Source organism: Acinonyx jubatus, chromosome B4 (genome assembly GCF_027475565.1).
Source record: "Acinonyx jubatus isolate Ajub_Pintada_27869175 chromosome B4, VMU_Ajub_asm_v1.0, whole genome shotgun sequence".
NCBI lineage: Eukaryota > Metazoa > Chordata > Mammalia > Carnivora > Felidae > Acinonyx > Acinonyx jubatus.
This window is the reverse complement of record NC_069387.1, coordinates 112,934,746-112,954,296: the sequence shown is the minus strand read 5'-3', so window position 1 is coordinate 112,954,296 and position 19,551 is coordinate 112,934,746. Positions and strand designations below refer to the sequence as shown.

Genomic DNA, 19,551 nt, shown 5'->3' with positions numbered 1-19,551 from the left:
ACTGCCAGCTGATCTACTGTCTACTGTGTGACCTTGGCTAGCAAGGGACACACTATGAAGTGTCCCTTCCACAGTGCCAAGCTGGATTAAGTAATTTTATTGCCAGAAATCCTTTTTTAAAATATTAAGAGTCCTTACACGGTGAGAAAAACACAAAATCAATTATCCATTAACATCTTAGACTTTTTTTTTTTTTTTAAGAGAGATAGGAAAACCTATCATCTAGGCAGACCGAAGGAATCAAAGCTTTAAGGTATTTCTTCATGTTTCTGGATTTGATAAGGGTGGGATTTAAGAGACCAGAGGGGATTAAGATACAACTCGATTTTTCTCTAAAAAATTACACCCAGAATATAAATAAAAACCAACTAACTAGGATCGATCACCAAATAAGGCCTTCTGAGGCAGCTCAGAATTTACAGCGAAACACAGAAATTAAACAAGCAAAGGGAAAACCAGGATTCCTGGAGAAGACCAAAACAAAAATGCTTTTTAATCAAATGAAATCAGTTCTTTCTTGGAGAAGTTGCAGGCTCTTGGCCAAAGAGAAATAGGTATTTCAGCCCATTTGTTCTCAGGCCTCCTAAGAGGAGACCACCAAACCTACACAAATCAATTACTAACAACAAAGTGAGTAAAAGATCAGACGAGGTTAATGTATTACACAGAATATATAAGCTCCACATTGTCCGACAGTTTAATCCCTCAAAATTCAAAAAATGCCTTTACAAGATTTATATGAACTCTTTAAAAGTTTATTGAAACTACTCTCTTACAACACTGGAAAAGCACAGGGTCCGGGGGAAATAGACCTCTGGGTCCATCTGTGTTTTTGCGGGAACATGAAATTGAAGGCATCTCAACTCTGATACTCTTTCCAGGATTAAAAAAATATATATATATATATATATGTGTGTGTGTGTGTGTGTGTGTGTGTGTGTAGGTTTTCAATTAATTAAGTCCCAATTAACTATAGAATTAAAATATTGCCATCAACTTAATTAAACACTGAAAGTTTAAGGTCCCAAATAAGAGAAGGCTATTAACTAACAGCTCCTTTAAAATATATCATCTCTTCCATCTTTTACCCTCCCACACACATTTTATATATTTTTTAAATTTATATCTTTATATATCTTGCTAAAACTTTTGGTATAGTGGACTTTCCATACCATGTGGATATTAAAAGTGATTTTTATGAGAGGGAAAACTACAAAGTAAAGAAGGGAGTGATAAATTCCAAATCTAGGATTTATCAGTAAGTGGGCTTTGGGGCTGAGCTAGGACTAGGAGGAGCATCCAGGGTCCTCAAAGGCAATGGTGATTTTTTTTTTTAATGTTTGTTTATTTTTGAGAGAGAGAGAGAGAGAGAGAGAGACACACACACACAGCGTGAGTGGGGGAGGGGCAGAGAGAGCGGGAAACACAGAATCCCAAGCAGGCTCCAGGCTCCAAGCTGTCGGCACAGAGCCCAACGCACAGGCTCGAACTCACTAACCGCAAGATCACGACCTGAGCCAAAGTCGGACGCTTAACTGAGCCACCCGGGCGCCCTTGTGATATTTTTTAAAAAAATTGAGCGATGGGGAAGCAGGTGTTCTCTGTGCCGTTTTTCTCTACACCTTACTTATATTTTATAATCTTGCTTAAAATACTCAATAATTAACAAAAGTTATTTTAAAAGTGAGTTTATGTGATTATCATTGTAGAAGATATAGAGAAATACATGTAAATCAAGCTCTCCCTTCAAACCATTTTTCAATAGCTATGTTGCTCAACAAAAAGTAGGACAGTTAAGAGTATTCAATGTCTACAGTAGCCAACCTATCGTTCATTTGAACACTTCCACAGAATTAACAAATCGATATTATTTTTCACACAGACACATTCAATTTTTTCTCACGTTAAACTGTTTCATTCTGCTTACTTTAAAAAAAAAACTATCTTGCTCTCGGCTTCTGTGTAACTTTCACCATTTGGTAAAAATAAATCATAATTTTTTTTCTTGTTCTCTGAATAAATCTGAAGAAATGAAAATAGGGTCACACCTCTATGAACAACATACAACAGGACAATTTACATCACCTCACATCACTTACATCACCTCAAATGGTTATAAAATTAAATTAAATATTTTGGTAGCAACAGGCTCTCAGTTTGCCTGTTTTGTTGTTTCCAACTGTTTAGTGCAAAGAGGAATCTCAAAGTCAAATACCAGGAAAAGACACTGGATACCCTATTTTTCTTCACGTATCCCCAGTTCTATGTTATTTATTCTGTTTTCAGTAAAGTGGTAGATACGTCTTAGACACTTCGGCTTCAATTTGTTCACATACCTGGAGTATTTAATTTTGTAAGGACAGTCGAATTTGAGAATTCCTGTGGTCCTCAAAGGACAGCTATTTTCAGTATTTCAGAATGCCTAAAACATACATTTACCTATAATTTGGTCATGCTAGAAAATGAAAATATGTTTGCTGTTTCCACTAGGATTTAACCAAGCCCTCTTACATTAAGCGGTTATCTCATGCAGAGCAGATATTCAGACATATGCCATTAATAAAAATAGAAGAGTTAATCATGATTACTTAGTATGTGTGGTCTGAAAAATCATTCAAAATATGAGGTCCATGAACAAAAAACAAAAATAAAATATGAGGTCCATGGGGCAAAAATAATAAGATAGGTCTTTTAGTCCTTATTTGTTTTTTAACCAGTTAGGTTGGTATGTTTAAAACTGCAACAACAAAGTCTGAGGACTACCGTCTCAGAGGAGTTCTATCACTGCTTTTAAAAACTAAAGAGAAGGTTGACTTCCTGTTAGAAATTTGCGAGTCAACTTGAAACGTTTTATTTATTTTCTTTCTTTTTTAATTGATTTGTTTTTATTTTATTTATGTATAGATTTATTTTTATTTTTATTTTGTATTTTTATCTTTTTGCCAGTTCAATTCTCTGCTCCTCCTTCTTTGTAAAACAGTAAACGTCATGGAAGTGTTAGAGGGAAAGTGTTTCATAGCACATCTTCCTGCTACAAGCCATGCTAATAGCACCAGGACTGTTTCTCTTCTCCATAGCTTCCAACTTACCTTAAAATCGAAATGAGACCCTCTCCAAACTACTGACCCTCTAACATTAAATACTCCGGGTGTCTGAACAAAGCCAAACAAAAAAGAACGACTTTAAATCGTAACCTTTAAAAACCTACTTAACCAGCTTTCCAAATAGTCCCCTTTGGCCATGTAGGACAGCTTAGGGAACAGGTGCAAGGCGTGCCTTCCTAGAGGCTGTCTCCTCCTTCCCGAAGCTGACCTTTTCCAGCCAGCAGCTCTGGCACCCCACGAATCAGTTATCAGTGGGCCTAATGCCTGCTTTCCCATCTGCACTTTCCAAATGGCTCCCAATGCCAAGGGCTGAGATATGACCTGGCTCTCAGATGAGAACATGCCTCCCAAGTGACTTGCCAAGCTTCCCTGGAAGCATTTCTAAATGTATTCTCTGACCTCCCTTCCCACCCTCGCAATCAGGGTTCATTCTTCCTTCCTTCCCTGCACTTCCTAATTCCACTTCCTCATCCTGTGCCTCCAATACCATGTGCTTTCAGTCCAAACTCCTTACCCACTCCCAGCTTAAAACCCCAACTTCACATCCAAAGGGCAGTTTCAACAATTTTGCAACTGAAATCAAATGATCTTTCTGAGGCCTACCTGCAGGCAGCTCAGTGATGGCTTCTTCCCTTGCCTTCTCCAGTTTCTCCCTAACCCAGGGAAATTCCTGCAGGGACTCTAGGAATGCATCAAATGCTTTAGGACCTCTGGAAGGTAGGATATCCAGCAGCAGCATTGTTTTCCGGAGGCCTGTGGCTTGAGCTTTGATTTCCTGAACATGGTTTTCCGTCAAGACTCCTTCCTGGTAAAGATATTGAAGAACCAGTCCCTCCACCAGTACCTCGGCACCCAGCTCCAGGCGAAGGGAGCGAAGCACCTGCTTGTCTCTAGCCTCCATCTCTCCCTGGGAAAAGACAGAATAACAGCTCAGATTACAGGACCGCTGACCAACCCCTAAAGACAGTGTCCTGCATGCAAGGCAAACTCCTTAAGGTCAGGTACCTCTTTGAATCTTAGCTGAGTGTCAGACCACGGTGTATAGTCCCTGGCTGTTAAGTCAAGGCAAATTAATCTTGAACGTTTCCGAACATAACGAACAACCCTGAACATGAATCATCTTTTCTGTTTCTACTTTCCTCACAGTGGGGTCCTAGCTCGATTCCTTGCTTGATAAAGAGATTTGGAAAAACGTGGGTCAGAGACCCTGCTTTAAAAAAAAAAAAAAAAGCAACTTTGATCGGAGAATTACAGAGCAGCATTTCATTTTAACATACTTAAAAAGAAACAGTGGCTTTATTTTAACATTGCCTTCATCAGAGATACCCAATACCAGAGTTAACTGCCAATACGCATGCAAGGTGCCCTTCTGACCATGGGCATTTGCTGAACTTGTACCACAATGGGAGTGAGCACCAGAGCCCAGTAGGTACCAGTGAGTCTAAGGTTCTTTTCCAAAAAAAAAAAAAAAGCCCTATACACCATCACCTTCAAGAAAAATATTGTGTATGCCCAGTCTATGATAAACCTTACATATGGTCACAGACTCCACCCCTTCCCTCTAAGAATTCCGACTCCCTATGATTACACTGCCAGGACCACACACGCATAGGACATTTAATGGGGATCTTCTTTTTCTCTACAAGAAAAAAATGTCCACACGCCACTCCTGGTCAGTAGCCATGCACGATTTAAACTCCAGGGCGCTGGTGCGGAAGCCGTGGATGTAAAGAAGCGGCGGGGATGGGGGAGGGGAGGACGCGACACATGGGGCTTCCAGGCACCCACAGAAAGTACCACCGGCCGGTGACCCGACCCCACCCCCTCGAGTAGCTCTCGGTGACGTCTGAGAGGTGGCAGGTGAGGGGGAGGGTGTGCACTTTTGGCTGCCAGAGCCTATTTGGAACTTTTATTCCCTGCCTCGCCAGCTGAAATCCTGTTGTATTACGAACGTGAAGAACTATGAGAGATTCTCGGGGCAACCTGACAAGCTAAAACGAGGGTGCTGGGAATGAACTTCACAGCGAACAGAAGCGGGAGCGGCCCCGGCACCCCCCACCGCCACCCCAACCCGGTCGGGCTCGGAAACGCAGTCAACAAGTTACGTGGGCGGGGGAGCCAAGCAGTGCCCAGGCCGCAGACACCACAGTGCGGGGCCTTCGAGAAAAAAATGGATACGGGTTTCTGGTTTCCTGTTACTTACGTCTGCAAACACGTATATTGAAAGGAAAAAAAAAAAAAAAAACGCAACCGGAATCCAGACTGTTAGGGAACCTGTACCATAAGCACCATCTTTGTTGCAGGCGAAAGCCCTGAACAGGAAGTGGTATCGCCATCTTTGTTGAGGGCAAACACAGGAAGCGCTGTGAGCATTTTTATTGGGGGACCCAAGCGTCAGATTGAAGCCTTTTTCGCCATGTTTACTGTGGGTAAACAACATAGCCTCTTGAGATGGAAAACTAGTAGCATCATTTAGCGGGTTATCTAAGGAAAGGAGTAATTGGATAATTGCATTTTAGTCCTAGAACTCCACCAGGGCCTTGTACACAATTCGCGTACCTTGTCAGCGAAGGCTTCCATGACCATTCTATTTTAAATTGCAACATTGGGGCCCCCGGGTGGTTTAGTGGTTAAGCAGCAGACTGTTGATTTGAGCTCAGATCAAGATCTCAGGGTTGGTAGGATCCAGCCCCTCATCGGTGCCTGCATTAACAGCACAAAGCCTGCTTGGAATTCTCTCTTCCTCTCTCTCTGCCCCTACCGGGCTCACATTCTTTTCTCTCAAAATAAACAAACATTTAAAATTGCAACATTCATCTCCTGCACTCCCCATCTCCATGCCAACTTTGTTTTTATCTGTAGCACGTATTACTATCTTATTAAAACTTTCACTTAATTGTCATCTTTTTCCCTCCTCTAAAAATGTAGGATTGTTTATATCATTTTATGTCAGAGTTCCTGCCCACAAAGAGATTACAAGTCAGTCAGTCATGATTCAGTTGTAGCAATCTGCTACTCTAGACAGTAAGGAATTTGCCACAGAAAATTGGGGACATTCACAAGAAAGGCTGGAAAAGTCCTGGCCGTCCAAAAATGACTCCCTCAACAACATTGCCTAACTGACTCATGGCCACAATTTGGAAGGTGTCGTCAGGAAGCCCCACTCCACAGTCCCCCCCTCTTCTCAGCACTGACAGAGCAAGTAACTGGACATTGAAACACTGCTGCAGAAAAACCAAGGTCTCCACAGCCGTAATTGCCAACAGCATCAAAACAGCACCTGCAAATCTTACTCTGATGCATGCAATTGGTAAAACCTACTTTGCATGCAGAACATTAGCAGCAAAGGTGTCTGGGGCATGAAGTTTGGAGTTTTCCAACTTCTGAAACGCAAAGACATTCTAAAAAGACAGCAGCTGATACTGGGGGGTGATCTTCTGAGTTCACCACATTTTTCATTTGGAAGGCAAGACAAATGCATGATCCAAATATAGAAAGATGGCAGAATATCAATATCAGGGTCCTTCCTGAATTCTTTTATGAAATGAGGCAATCAATAAATACATTCATTGATTCACTTTTAAATCAGTTGGGTGATATATGCAGAAAGTCATATGCCTGCTAAAAATTCGTTGATAGTAACAGGAAAAAAACCTCAAATATCACTATTTCTATAAAGGTTTTCTCAACCAACACCTCTAGTGGAAGATGAAAATATCTTTGTAAGCAAGTCAGCGGAAAGCAATTCTAAACCTCCCTCCTCAAAACCTTCTAATTTTTGTAACCAGTTTAAAGTGTTATTATACTAATATACCATTTTATTATACCAGCAGTGACAATTTTTTTACATAGGTGACAAGTATTATTACTAGCATTTTACATATGTGAATACTGTAGAATCAAAATGCCCAAATGTCCTCGCCAAAATTTCACAGCTATATGTAAAAAAACCTGAATTCTAACCAGGTCCTTCCAACTTCATGCCCTTTCAGTACACAGTATGCGTGGTGAAGAGTCATTATTCTAATGACAGCCAAAACATTGGCGGATCATTCTGGTGCCACCTCCTACTCTTGATAGTCCTGAGTTCCTAGTACTCTCTTCACTCTCTTCCTCTTTTTTTCCTTTTTTTCCCCTCTGGAATTGCTTTCCTTTCTTGGGCAAGATTTATCTTTTGTATGTGGACAAGTATTAGAAACATCCTCTGCTTTCAGCCAGATAAAGTGCAGACCTCTCGTAATACTAGCAATAGCTGAGGTTACAGACTTTTGGGTGTAGTTTTTCCAACTATAAACTTTGATCATTTTCAAACATGTACTAAAGTTGAAACACATGGCACAAAGCACACCCACATAAAACTACCTACTTTAAAACACTTCCTAATGACTTGTTCTACTTGGAAAGACTTGAGATCTTCTGGGATCCAGAAGGAGACAGTGATGATGATGTCCAGGGGAGGTGGGGAGCCAATAGTGAGTTCCATGAAGAGTTCACAGAAGAGAAGAAAAGAGAGTAAGAGACAGCATGAGATGAGTTAGTGCAGGAGCTGAGGGGTGTGGAGTCCAAATGGTGAACAATGTAAGAGGTTGGCTATTAAGAATTTGACTTAAATCCCGAAGGTGAAGCCCTTGACAATTAAATTCCTCTTCCTATGGCAAATTTAGATGAGCATTCATGCTGCCCCCTAAGCAACTAGGCTGGCTTTCTGATTACTAGCCAACTGCCATCAGTTAGCCTATTGACGGGTCACCACCCCACATCAGCATACAGTGATACTTCTGAGCAGCACACCAAAGATTCAGTTTCACTCACATAAATATCTAAGACCAGCAGACCCGAAAAAATCAAACAGACCAGAATCTCTATCACAGATGATTCTTCCTCCACTCTGTTTATTCCCTCTCCGTAGGCTGGAAATGTGCCCCCACAGAGGATTAAGCACCTGTTACTCAGTGGTAACAAATCTATTTTCAGGAAGGACAGATATTTTCTTTTTTCTCTTTCTCCTACCATGTTTACTTGTGTCAAACCCATTGTTAGTTTGCAAAACAAAGAGTCAAAAAGAACAAATGTATTATTTTTCTGTCTTTCAATTTGGTCTTTGGTTCTGCAACTTTCAAAACAAAAATCAAAGGAGTTGGACACTTTTGCTTCTTACTGTTTAATGGATGTGGAAATCAAGTCATGGAGAAAAATAGATTCTCTTCAAGCACACTTGAAACAGTCACAAAAATAGATCACGAATTAAGTCACAAAGAAACTTTAATAAATTCCAAAAAAAAAAAAATCAATAGCTTACTAACTATGTACTCTACCATTTTACAATAAAATTAGAAATTTTAACAACAAGATAGCTTCCATCGATCCCATAAGCTTAGAAACTAAATAAAATAACTCTTAAACTCTTGATTTAAAAAAAAAAGTCTGTTAGTACATCAAGATGGAAAACAGTATGGAGATTCCTTAAAAAAATCAAAAGTAGAACTATCATATGATCCAGCAATCCTACTTCTGAGTATAGATCCATGTTCATTGCAGCATCATACACGATAACCACATCACGGAATCAACTTAAGTGTCCATTGGCAGATGACTGGATACGGAAAATGTGAGATTATGTGTATGTGTGTGTACGTATAATTCTAAATATGCACATATTTGGCCTTAAAGCAGAAGAATATCACACCTGTTAGAATGGCCAAAATCCAGAACACTGACAATACCGAATGCTGAAGATGTTGAGCAACAGGAACTCTCATCCATGGCTAGTGGGAATGCCCAATGGTAGAGCTACTTTGGGAGACAGTTTGGCTGTTTTTTACAAAACCAGATATACTCTTATCATATGGTCCAGCAATTGTCCTCCCTGGTGTTTACTCAGAGGAGTTGAAAACATGTTCCCACAAAAACCTGACACAAATGTTTATAGGAACTTTATTCATAATTGCCAGATTTGGAGGCAACCAAGATGTCCTTCAGCAGGTAAATGGCTGATTATACCATCATACTTCTGGACAGTGGAATATGATTCATCCCTAAAAAAAGAAATGAGCTATCAAGTACGAAAAGACGTGGGGGAACCTCAAATGCATATCACTAAGTGAAAGAAGCCAATCAGAAATGGCTACCTACTGTACATCCCAACTCTATGACATTCTAGGAAAGACAACACTATGGAGACAGTAAAAAGATCAGTGGTTGCCAGGAGATTGAGAGGGGAATATGAATAGGGAAATCACAGAGGATTTTTAGGGCAGCAAAAATACTCTATGCAATGCCATAATGATGGATCCATGTCATTATACATTTGTCCAAACCCATAATGTACAACACCAAGAGTGGGGGCACCTGGGTGGCTTGGTCAGTTAAGCATCTGACTTCAGCCTAGGTCATTATCTCATAGTTTGTGGGTTCAAGTCCCACATTGGGCTCTGTGCTGACTGCTCAGAGCCTGGAGCCTGCTTTGGATTCTGTATCTCCTTCTCTCTCTGTCTCTCTCTCTGTGTCTCTGTCTCTCTCTCAAAAAAAAACATTAAAAAAAAATAAACAGTGAGCCCAAAGGTAAATTATAAACTTTGGATGATGATGATGTGTCAATGTAGAGTCATCACTTGTTACAAATATACCAGTCTGCAAGAAGATGTTGATAATGGTGAAGTCTCTATATGCATGGGGTACAGGGTATATGGCAAATCTCTATACCTTTCCCTCAGTTCTGCTGTGAATCTTAAACTGATATTAAAAATATCCTTAACAGAAAGAAAGAGAGAGAGAAGGAAATCTTGTCGTATACTACAACATGATGAACATGGAGGATATTATGCTAAGTGAAATAAGCCAGACATAGACAAATGCTGCATGATCTCACTTACATGCAAAATCTGAAAAAGTCAAACTCATACATACAGAGAGTATGATGGTGGTTGCCAGGGGTTGGGAGAGGGGAAAATGAGGAGATGTTGGTCAAATGCTACAAAGTTTGAATAATGAAGGATGAGTAAGTTCTGGGGATCTAATGTAGAGTATGGTAGCTATCATTAGTACTACATTGCATACTTGAAATTTGCTATCAGAGTAGATCTTAAATGTTTTCACCATACATTAAAAAAAAATAACTATGTGACATGATGGATGTATCGATAAGCTTGATTGTGGTAAACAACTACAACGTATACATATATCAAACTATCACATGTGCTCCATAAATGTAAACAATTTTTATTTGTCAATTATATCTCAGTAAATCTGGGTACAACAGCACTTCTAACCAATATAGAAAAAAAAAAAAAACTTCATAGCAGAGAAACCTAGCAGGCACCACCTGAACCCAGTGATCAAGGTTAAACCTCACGAGAAACCAATCATATTGACATCACGTGTCCCAACATGATGTGACAAGAAGGACATACCACCTCTGCGGTCCTTCCCCAAAGTTCAAAATCTCAGTCTTTTCATGAGGAAACATCAGGCAAACCCAAACTGAGAGACCTTCCACAAAACATCTGACAATCACTAGTCAGAGTGTCACAGTCATGAAACTGTCACAGATCAGAGAAGACTAAGGAAATAGGACAACTGAAGAAAGAGAAGAACAAAGGTACAGAAGAGAAGAGGAAAGAAGTAGAAAAGGAAGATGGTGAAAGGTTTGCCCATCATCAGGTAAGTATGAAGACTTCTGAACCTGAATTCTTATTTCTCATTTCATGTTTGCTATTTTCTGAACACGCAACAGGAATCTCATGTACCTACTCTTCCCCATACCCTCCCATCCCCCCAAAAAAGATTTAAAAACAGAATTTGTCAAAGGAAATATAAGCATCTATCTCTCTAACTGTAAATCTTAAAACTAGACTTGGAATCTGCAACCATGCTATCCCCTTTTCTGTATAACTCTTCGTAAAATGCTGTAGATAATATTACATGAATCGTGTGTACTAATAGATACCTCTTTTACTAAGTTATGGATTCTAATGATTCCTTAAATTCTCTAATATTTTGTTTTGATCTTAGGTTAATTATTGCTTATTGTAAAAATTCTGGGACAGTTTATAAAAACCTAAATTGTAAACCTTTTAAAAGAGCTGAATACATTATCATGCAAATTATCATGTACTTATGTAATATCCCAACAACATTTCTAGATGTTCGAAGTATGTTAAGACTTGATAGTCTAAGTGATTGATAGTACTAGGATTACTACAATTCATTCATAATTTGACTACAAGTTTTTATTGAGCATTTACTACGTGCTAGGATCAGGTAGGGCTAATATACTGAAAGAGAGATATGGTCTCTGTCTTATGGAGCTTAGAGTCTAGAGAAGGAGACAAACATAAACAAGGACAAATAATAATTAATATTTACAAAATATTACAAGTTCAATGAAGGAAGAGTGCTTTGATAAGAAAACCCAGTCGGGGGCCAGGGGAGGGGAATGCCTCCTATTTTTCTTCAAAAAACTTGGAATTATTATAAACCTGTACTACACACATTTGAAAGATAGATAAGAAGCCAGTTAAAAGTTTAAGATATTAGGATACCTAAAGATATTAAGACATGCTAAAATAAGTTCTTAGTTTCCTGGCATTCATGATAGAAAGAGAAAACCATTTGTACTGTGGTTCCCATCTCAGAAAATACACTGAGTCATCTAAAAAGACCAACATTTCTCTGATGCTGGTTTCAAGCAGGAATTTTTCCTGTGATTCTTTATATAAGGAACACTAGATAAATTAATACTATGATTTCTCTGTGTTATTTTGTATAAGATACCAAAACGTTCTTCAAATGTACCTTCCCGGTATTAACCCAACTTAAAACACAAACTAATACAATATCAGAATGACTTTCTGGTGATATGACTAAATGCAGTGACTGAAAAAAAAGTAGTAAATGAGTGTCATTTAGACTCTCAAGTACTAGCTAACAACCAAACCGAAGTCTTCTGAATGGTAAAATTTAATAGCTAAATTCTCTGCTGAATATCTACTGGGCTCAGATCATGTATCATTATTTGAGGAGAAATCCATTCACTTCCAATAGCAGACATAAGGAATTAATGGAATTAACGTTTGTGATGAACAACTTAGTAACTAACCTCCTATTCTTGTTCAAGGAAAGTGACAAAGAAGCAAACTATATGGATATCAGGGGACAAGGGTTAAGATGTTTCTCAATGAACAGCAACAACACAAATTTGAAATTGTTTAAGCGTATGGCCAAGCATTTGGCTGAGATGACAAAATCTGACATCATAAGGCACCAAAAAATTATTTTGACCCTATCTCCCCCCAAAAATGTAAGTATTTCCATTACCAATTGACCACACTGACCACAAAAAACTTCACATGGAACTCACTGAGTCTTTCTTTCCAAGCAGAACTTCATCATCACAATGGGTCTGCCAGGATGATTTATCAGAAAATGTACCAGGTATTTGAATGAACTAAGCTCTTATCTGGGTTTATTTAATAAAGTCCATTTAAAAATTAGACAATGACTACTAAATATAATGATTTTTGTTTCCGCATAATTGATGCTAGGCTGTTCTTTCTGACAACAATCCACCAAAACATTCAGCTGCATCTTCATAAAGCAAATACAACCATTAGCCCAGAAGAGGTGCTTCCTTTCCTTTCCATTTTCACTGATAAGTGGGCACAGATCCAATCCATCCACTAGCAATGGAGGAAGTATAGAATTCTGAACAAACAGTGGATATCAATATTGAAAGCATTAGAACTGTTCTTCAGAGAGACTGTGCTTGATTTAATGGGGAAAAGAAATCAGCCATTAAAAGTGCTGATGGATTCTCTATGTCTCTTGTCCCCAGATAATAAGGATGTGCATGCTGGGGTGCTTGGAGCACGAGTCAACCACAAGTATGAGATGGGCTGAAATAAGCTTCTTTCCACTCATGGAAGCCCTCCCACAGACAAGAAGTAGAAAGGAGGGGAAAAAACAAAATGGGTTTTGTTTATTTTATTATTTATTTACTGACTTATTTATTTATGTATTTCTAATATGAAATTTATTGTCAAAGAGCACCTGTTGGGATGAACACTGGGTGTTGCATGGAAACCAAAATGGGTTTTAGACTGTGGCCTACTTCACCAAATTCATTTGGCCCACATAGACCTCCTAATGGCCAATGACCAAAGGCCATCCATATGTAGAAGAAAAAAGAAACACACTTTCCTTGCGACTTTTGAGGGGTTTGTTCTCCTCTTGAGCGGCCGTGGTAGACTGTCTTCTCTTGGGAACAGAGAATTGATTTTTCATTTTTGTGGTCTATACTCAAATCATCTAGTACAATGCACACAGCATGTGTTCAGCAAATATGTTTCACCAATAACATGATTGGTTTCTTTTGATCTCATTTTGTACATAGTCCCTAACAAGGCACCTGGCAGTAGGCACTCAAAAACATGGGTCAAATGAATGCAAATATAAGACAGGTGTATTAAAACCAGACTTCTTTTTGGCCCCCAAAATATATCAAAGAATGTAAGAAAGTCAAAAATTCCTTTCAATTCATTTTAATTCTACAAGAGTGTTATTACTCTGAAGTTTTGTTATGAGTCATAAGTACCTGAGATTTTAAGAATACTCCTACAACCTCTTCTCTTTTCTAACTGTACTCATTTCCCTAAGTACTCTCATCCAGCTCAGTCCATTAAGTATTATCTAAAGGCGAAAAAAAAAAAAAAAGAACTCCCAAACGTTTAATTCTGGTCTCATGTACCCAGTTGTCCACTTGAAAACTCCACTCAGAGTCCAACAGGCAACTCAATCTTTCCAAATCCAGACTTCTGATTCTTCTTACCCCAGCCTATTCCTCCCCAACCTGCTCGCTTCTATAGATGTACCACTAACTCATCAAGCCAGAGACCATGAGTCATCTCTGATTCCTCTCTTGCCCTCACACCTTCCATCCAACCCATCAATAAATCCTGTTGATTCTATTGTCACATCTCCTAACTTGGTCATGTCTCTCTCCACCCTCACCACTACCGCTATCTTATCTTTCTCAGACTTTAGAACTTTGCTCCGTCTTGTCATTCACATGACATTTTAAATGTCACCTCTTCAAAGAGGCCTTCCCTGAACACCTGATCTAAAACTGCTCCCCAGACTCTATCACATCACCTTGTTTCATTTTTTTCTCAGCATTTATCACTATCAGTTAATTTTCTTGTTTGTTGCTTGTTTATTCTTAGTTATTTGTTTCTTTCTTTCTGTCTCTCCCCATTAACATGTGGGTCCATAAGAGCAAGGACCTTTGCTATCTTGTTTGCTGCTGTGTTTCCAATGTCTACAAGAAAGTCTGACACATAATAGGTGCTCAATAGTTCATTTTCTTCCTTTTTTAATCGTATTTTTAAAAAAATTTCAAGTTTATTTCTATTCATTTTGAGAGAGAGACAGAGAGAGAGAAAGTGTGGGAGGAGCAGAGAGAGAGAGGGAGACAGAATCCCAAGCAGGCTCCATGCTGTCAGTGCAGAGCCCAATGTGGGTCTTGAACTCATGAACCCCAAGAACCACAAGATCCTGACCTGAGCCAAAGTCAAGAAGTCAAGTCAACTGACTGAACCACCCAGGGGCCCCTCTTTTTCTTTTTTTTTAAAGTAGGCTCCACACCCAATGTGGGGCTCAAACTCACAAGCCCTAAGATCAAGAGTCACATGCTTTACCAACTGAGCCAGCCAGGCACCCCTAAATGGTTCTTGAATTAAGAAGTCAATGAATCAGGGCATCTGGGTGGCTCAGTTGATTAAGCATCTGACTGTTGATTTCAGCTCAGGTCATAATCTCATGGTTCATGAGATCAAGTCCCACGTCAGGCTCTGTGCTGATGGTGCAAAACCTGCTTGGGACTCTCTGTCTCTCTCTCTCTCTCTCTCCTCCTCCTCCTCCTCCCCCTCTGCCCCTCCCCTGCTCTCTCTCTCACACACTAAATAAATAAATAAATAAATAAATAAATAAATAAATAAATAGTCAATTAGTCAGTAAACCTAAGACACAACTGTATATGGAGAATAAGCAGAATGCAAAACAACACAGGTTTGTATGTAAAATAACATATTCACTGAGACCCGCTTTGGATGATCCAATTGCCCTCAACAATTCTAACCTTAATTTTTTAAGCTAATAATTATTGAACACTTACTTCCTCCCAGGAACTGTGGGCATTCTTTACACATATCATGTCGTTTAACTTTTTTCAATCCTTGTACAGCCTTAGGAAGTAGGTACCACTAGCTAAGTGGCAAAGCTAGGATTCAAATATAAGTCAGTCTTATCCCAAAATCCTAAATCCTAATTACTGCCCTCCTGATACCCTATTCCCTTCACAACCAGTCAAGTTCTCTGGAAATATGCACCCCAGAGAGTATGGTCATGGCAGCTTAGCCTCAATTTAGAGCTCACGGATCTTTCCTGGAATGTCGTGGTTCACTTTGAGAACACATAGAAATCAAGGCATGGCCACCCAAAAATATGCTTCTTATGATGCACATCCTGCAAGCTCAGCAAGACATTACCCAAAACAGCATGTCCAGAGTCAGTTGATTATTAAATGTGTGAACCTTCGGCTGAACCCTATACAATGATTATTACATGCTCTCTAAGATTCAGGTCTCCAGTACAGAAGGATTGTGTTCTCATAAAAGTCAAGTGAGCTAGTACATACGATATCTCTCTGAAAAGAAATGAGATCTTTCACAGAATGTGCAGTATCATCCACTCACAGAATTCTGGACACGGAAAGGAATTGAGAAATGGCCCCTTATGTTACAAAAGTAGTGCAGGAGGCACAGGAGAGGTGAAGTGACTTGTCGCAGAGCTAGTAGCTGATGGAATGAAATTACACCATTTACCAAATTTAATTCTCCATATGTAGCTGAGCAATGACCTTTTCAGTCATTCTGCCTGAGTTAGTACCCATTATTTCAAACTTTCAAAATGATGCCGAGTTTCATGATATTGATGTGCACATATTTTTTTTTCTAGACTTCAATTTTGTTTCATTTAAAACCTTTCAGGTTGCCAATCTCCATTGTTATGAGCAATGGACATCGTTTCACCTTAATGTCTCTGGGGAGAGAAAACAAAGAAATTGCTATATATTCTCAGTAAATGATGTCTTCGGTAACTGACTGCCTGTAGATGTACCTGGTGAAAGGTGTTTACAAACGGCTCCAATTACAGCAGGGCATAAGTGTGGTCTGCCTTGAAAAATCTCTTTCATTACACACGCTTTTCTCCCTCTATGGTTATTTCCTGAATTAATTTCTTCCCCAGTTCAACATGGTTCAACAGTTCCACAGTTATTCAAGATGATCCACTAGTACGAAACTGAACTTAGCCCTTTGCTATCTACTTTGACATGTCTCACACAGTAATCCTAACTCTCTATGTCCCTGGTATCAAACTTTAAGGGTCATTAGAATCGCCAGGTGGGCTACTGAAAATGGGGTGCTGAAACCCCAGGATTTCTGATTCAGAGGGCCCAGAATGGGGCGGGGGAATTTGCATTTCTAACGAGTTCCCAACATGATGCTGTCTGGAGACCATTGTTAAATTATGCCAACAAACACTTTTGCATCAAGATTAACTGGAATTGACATTACTTGAGATGGATTCTTATAGTCCTGGATTAAACCTAGGCCGCAGAAACATACCTTCCACAAAAGATGAATGTCCAAAACCTTGTTGAACTCCTTCACTCAGAGAACAGAAAATGTAAGCTACTGTCAAAGAGTCTCCTGTGAAAATTTGTTATCAACTGCTGATTAGTGCTCTGAAAAATAACGAGTGTTACTGTTGCAGGTAAGATTCTATTAAGCACTTTCCATTTAATAATTCTTCATCATCCTGAACAAAGAAGAATTTTCAGTCCTGGGCAGTCCAGACCTGGTTCTGTTGCTTAGCAATTGGCTTCACGTACCGCTACAGTATTGTGTTTTCCTCTTCAAAAAGGGACAGTGTGCCACAGGAACTTTTTAACTTTACCAGAGTGCTCCCATGAAAAAGGATTAATAATCATTTTGTATTTAATCTAGCAGACTAAAAATTCTCAAGTTGAGAAGCTTTCTTTTAGGATGTTTAAATACACTTTGCTCTTTCTTCAAAGTGAAGCTTTATGATTCACAATCACTGAAGTAACTTCTGGAGGGATTCATCTTTCTGACAAAGAGCCATCAATCAGTTCATATATGTTGTAGAGTGCCTTGTCCATGTTCAGCTGTGAGCTGAGCAAGTGCAAGGTTCAAAAGATGTGCAAAAGAATACCTGTGGACACGTTCTGTACAATGTAAGGGAGCCGGTCTAGATATTATTAAGACATGTCTCCTTCATGAAATTTATGATGCATAGGAAAGATATGATTAACTTCGAAGAAATAGAGCAAACTATATAAGACAGTACGCGATTAGCTACTAAATTATGAGGCACTCCACCAAAAGCCTTTTAAGGATTCAGAAAGGGTATAAACAAGCTAGCATTTATCCAGTGCTTCCTATATGCTAGGCACTTCAAATGCATTATCTCTTTTAATGGTCACAACAGTCCTGCGAAGTCAGAATTATTATTATCCTCATTTTCAGATGAGGACACTAAGGTTAATTAGCTTGCAAGTAAACAAACCCAGGTCTGGGTTAAGTAAAGGAGAGCTTGGTGGAATGTATCTAGACAGAGAGAGACTCACCCATCATACTGCCCTTTTCCCTGGCATCACTCTGCATTATTCATAAATGCAGGGCCTACTTCCTACTTCCTCAGGGAGAAGACCTATGCTCTAATTCATGCCTATAAACCACTGTGAATACCTTTCAGCCAATAGAAGGTCTTCTGGGACAGGGGCGCCTGGGTGGTGCAGTCGGTTAAGCGTCCGACTTCAGCCAGGTCACGATCTCGCGGTCCGGGAGTTCGAGCCCCGCGTCAGGCTCTGGGCTGATGGCTCAGAGCCTGGAGCCTGTCTCCGATTCTGTGTCTCCCTCTCTCTCTGCCCCTCCCCCGTTCATGCTCTGTCTCTCTCTGTCCCAAAAATAAATAAACGTTGAAAAAAAAATAAATAAATAAATAAAAGAAGGTCTTCTGGGACAAAGGTAAATGAAGAAGGATTTCTTTCTATATTATCTTTGAACAATGAGTTCTATAAAGTAATGTGTGATTTGCATGGAATTAACTACGTTTACCTGTAAATGCCTGCCCCATATTTTTGTAACAGAGGAATCACAACAGCCTTCCAGATTTGAACTGTTCGACATCTCTGTCCAAACTAACTTTCTTTTTTATTGCATTAACAATAACCTAGACCTATTCTGATGAACTTTTTCAATTCAACTATTCCTTGAATTTTATCTCTAGCTGTGTCTTAAAAGGGCCCCAACTCTCCAAATGATGGCATATCATACCATCCCCAGTGCTCTGCCCATATTTCCGATGTACACTTAGAAAAACACAGCAAGGTAAGTGGTCATGTTTTCCATGAGGCTTTTGAAATGAAAGGTAAGGATGGATGCATTTCCTACTGCTAGACAGGTTGAGGGGGGTTTTAAGGCAAATCCAAATTCCAGGCCCACAACTATGTTAATTATCTTAAAATTTTGTAGAAAGTAGAGATACAAGGGCATAAATGGTTAATATTTAAACCACTACTGAGCCCTGGGTTGGGAATAAAGAATCCTGAGTTCCAGAACTATTTTTGCTCAAGTTCTGAGACTTCCAGAGTTTATAAAGCGTGAAGGACAAGAATGAAAAAAATCTGACACTACTCAACCCTGTCTAGGATACAAAGAAATGAAAACTCTCATAATCCAAAGAGTTTCTTCTATGGACAAGGAAACAATCAACAGGGTGAAAAGACAGCCTATGGAATGGGAGAAAATATTCACAAGCCATATATTTTACAAAGAGTTAATATCCAGAATAGATAAAGAACCCCTAAAACTCAACAACAAAATAAACAAACAGTTCGATTTAAAAATGGGCAAGAGACTTGAACAGACATTTCTCCAAAGAGGATATATACAAATGGCCAACAAGCATACAAAAAAATGCTCAAGGTCACTAATGATGAGGAAAATGCAAATCAAAACCAAATGAGATATCAAACCTCACACTCATTAGGAGAGCAAACATCAGAAAAGAAAAGAAAAGAAGAAAAGAAAAGGTAATAAAAGAAAAGGAAAGGAAAGGAAAGAAGGAAGAAGGAAAGAAAGAAAGAAAGAAAGAAAGAAAGAAAGAAAGAAAGAAAGAAAGAAAGAGAAAGAAAGAAAATAACTAGTACTACTAAGGATGTGGAGAAATTGGAACCATTGTGCACTATTAGTGAAAATGTAAAATAGTTCAGCTGCTTAGAAAACAGTAGAGAGGTAATTTTTTAAGGTTTATTTATTTATTTTGAGAGAGAAGAGAAATTCACACGTGCACATGGGGGAGGGGC

General features: G+C 39.2%; 1 protein-coding gene across 13 annotated transcripts in view; it reads right to left on the bottom strand.

The window, feature by feature from the left end:
• CRADD (CASP2 and RIPK1 domain containing adaptor with death domain) overlaps positions 1 to 19,551 on the bottom strand; it is a 269,785-nt gene that overhangs the window by 171,314 nt on the left and 78,920 nt on the right. For 10 of the 13 annotated variants that reach the window (XM_053226597.1, XM_053226599.1, XM_053226601.1 and 7 more), the window contains one exon: positions 3,708 to 4,011. In XM_053226597.1, coding sequence (XP_053082572.1) covers positions 3,708 to 4,011 — 304 coding nt within the window. Of the gene's footprint in view, positions 1 to 3,707; positions 4,012 to 4,109; positions 4,544 to 5,307; positions 5,543 to 8,790; positions 9,378 to 19,551 lie in introns of those variants that run through there. The other 3 variants (XM_053226603.1, XM_015070466.3, XM_015070465.3) reach the window with 3 other exon arrangements.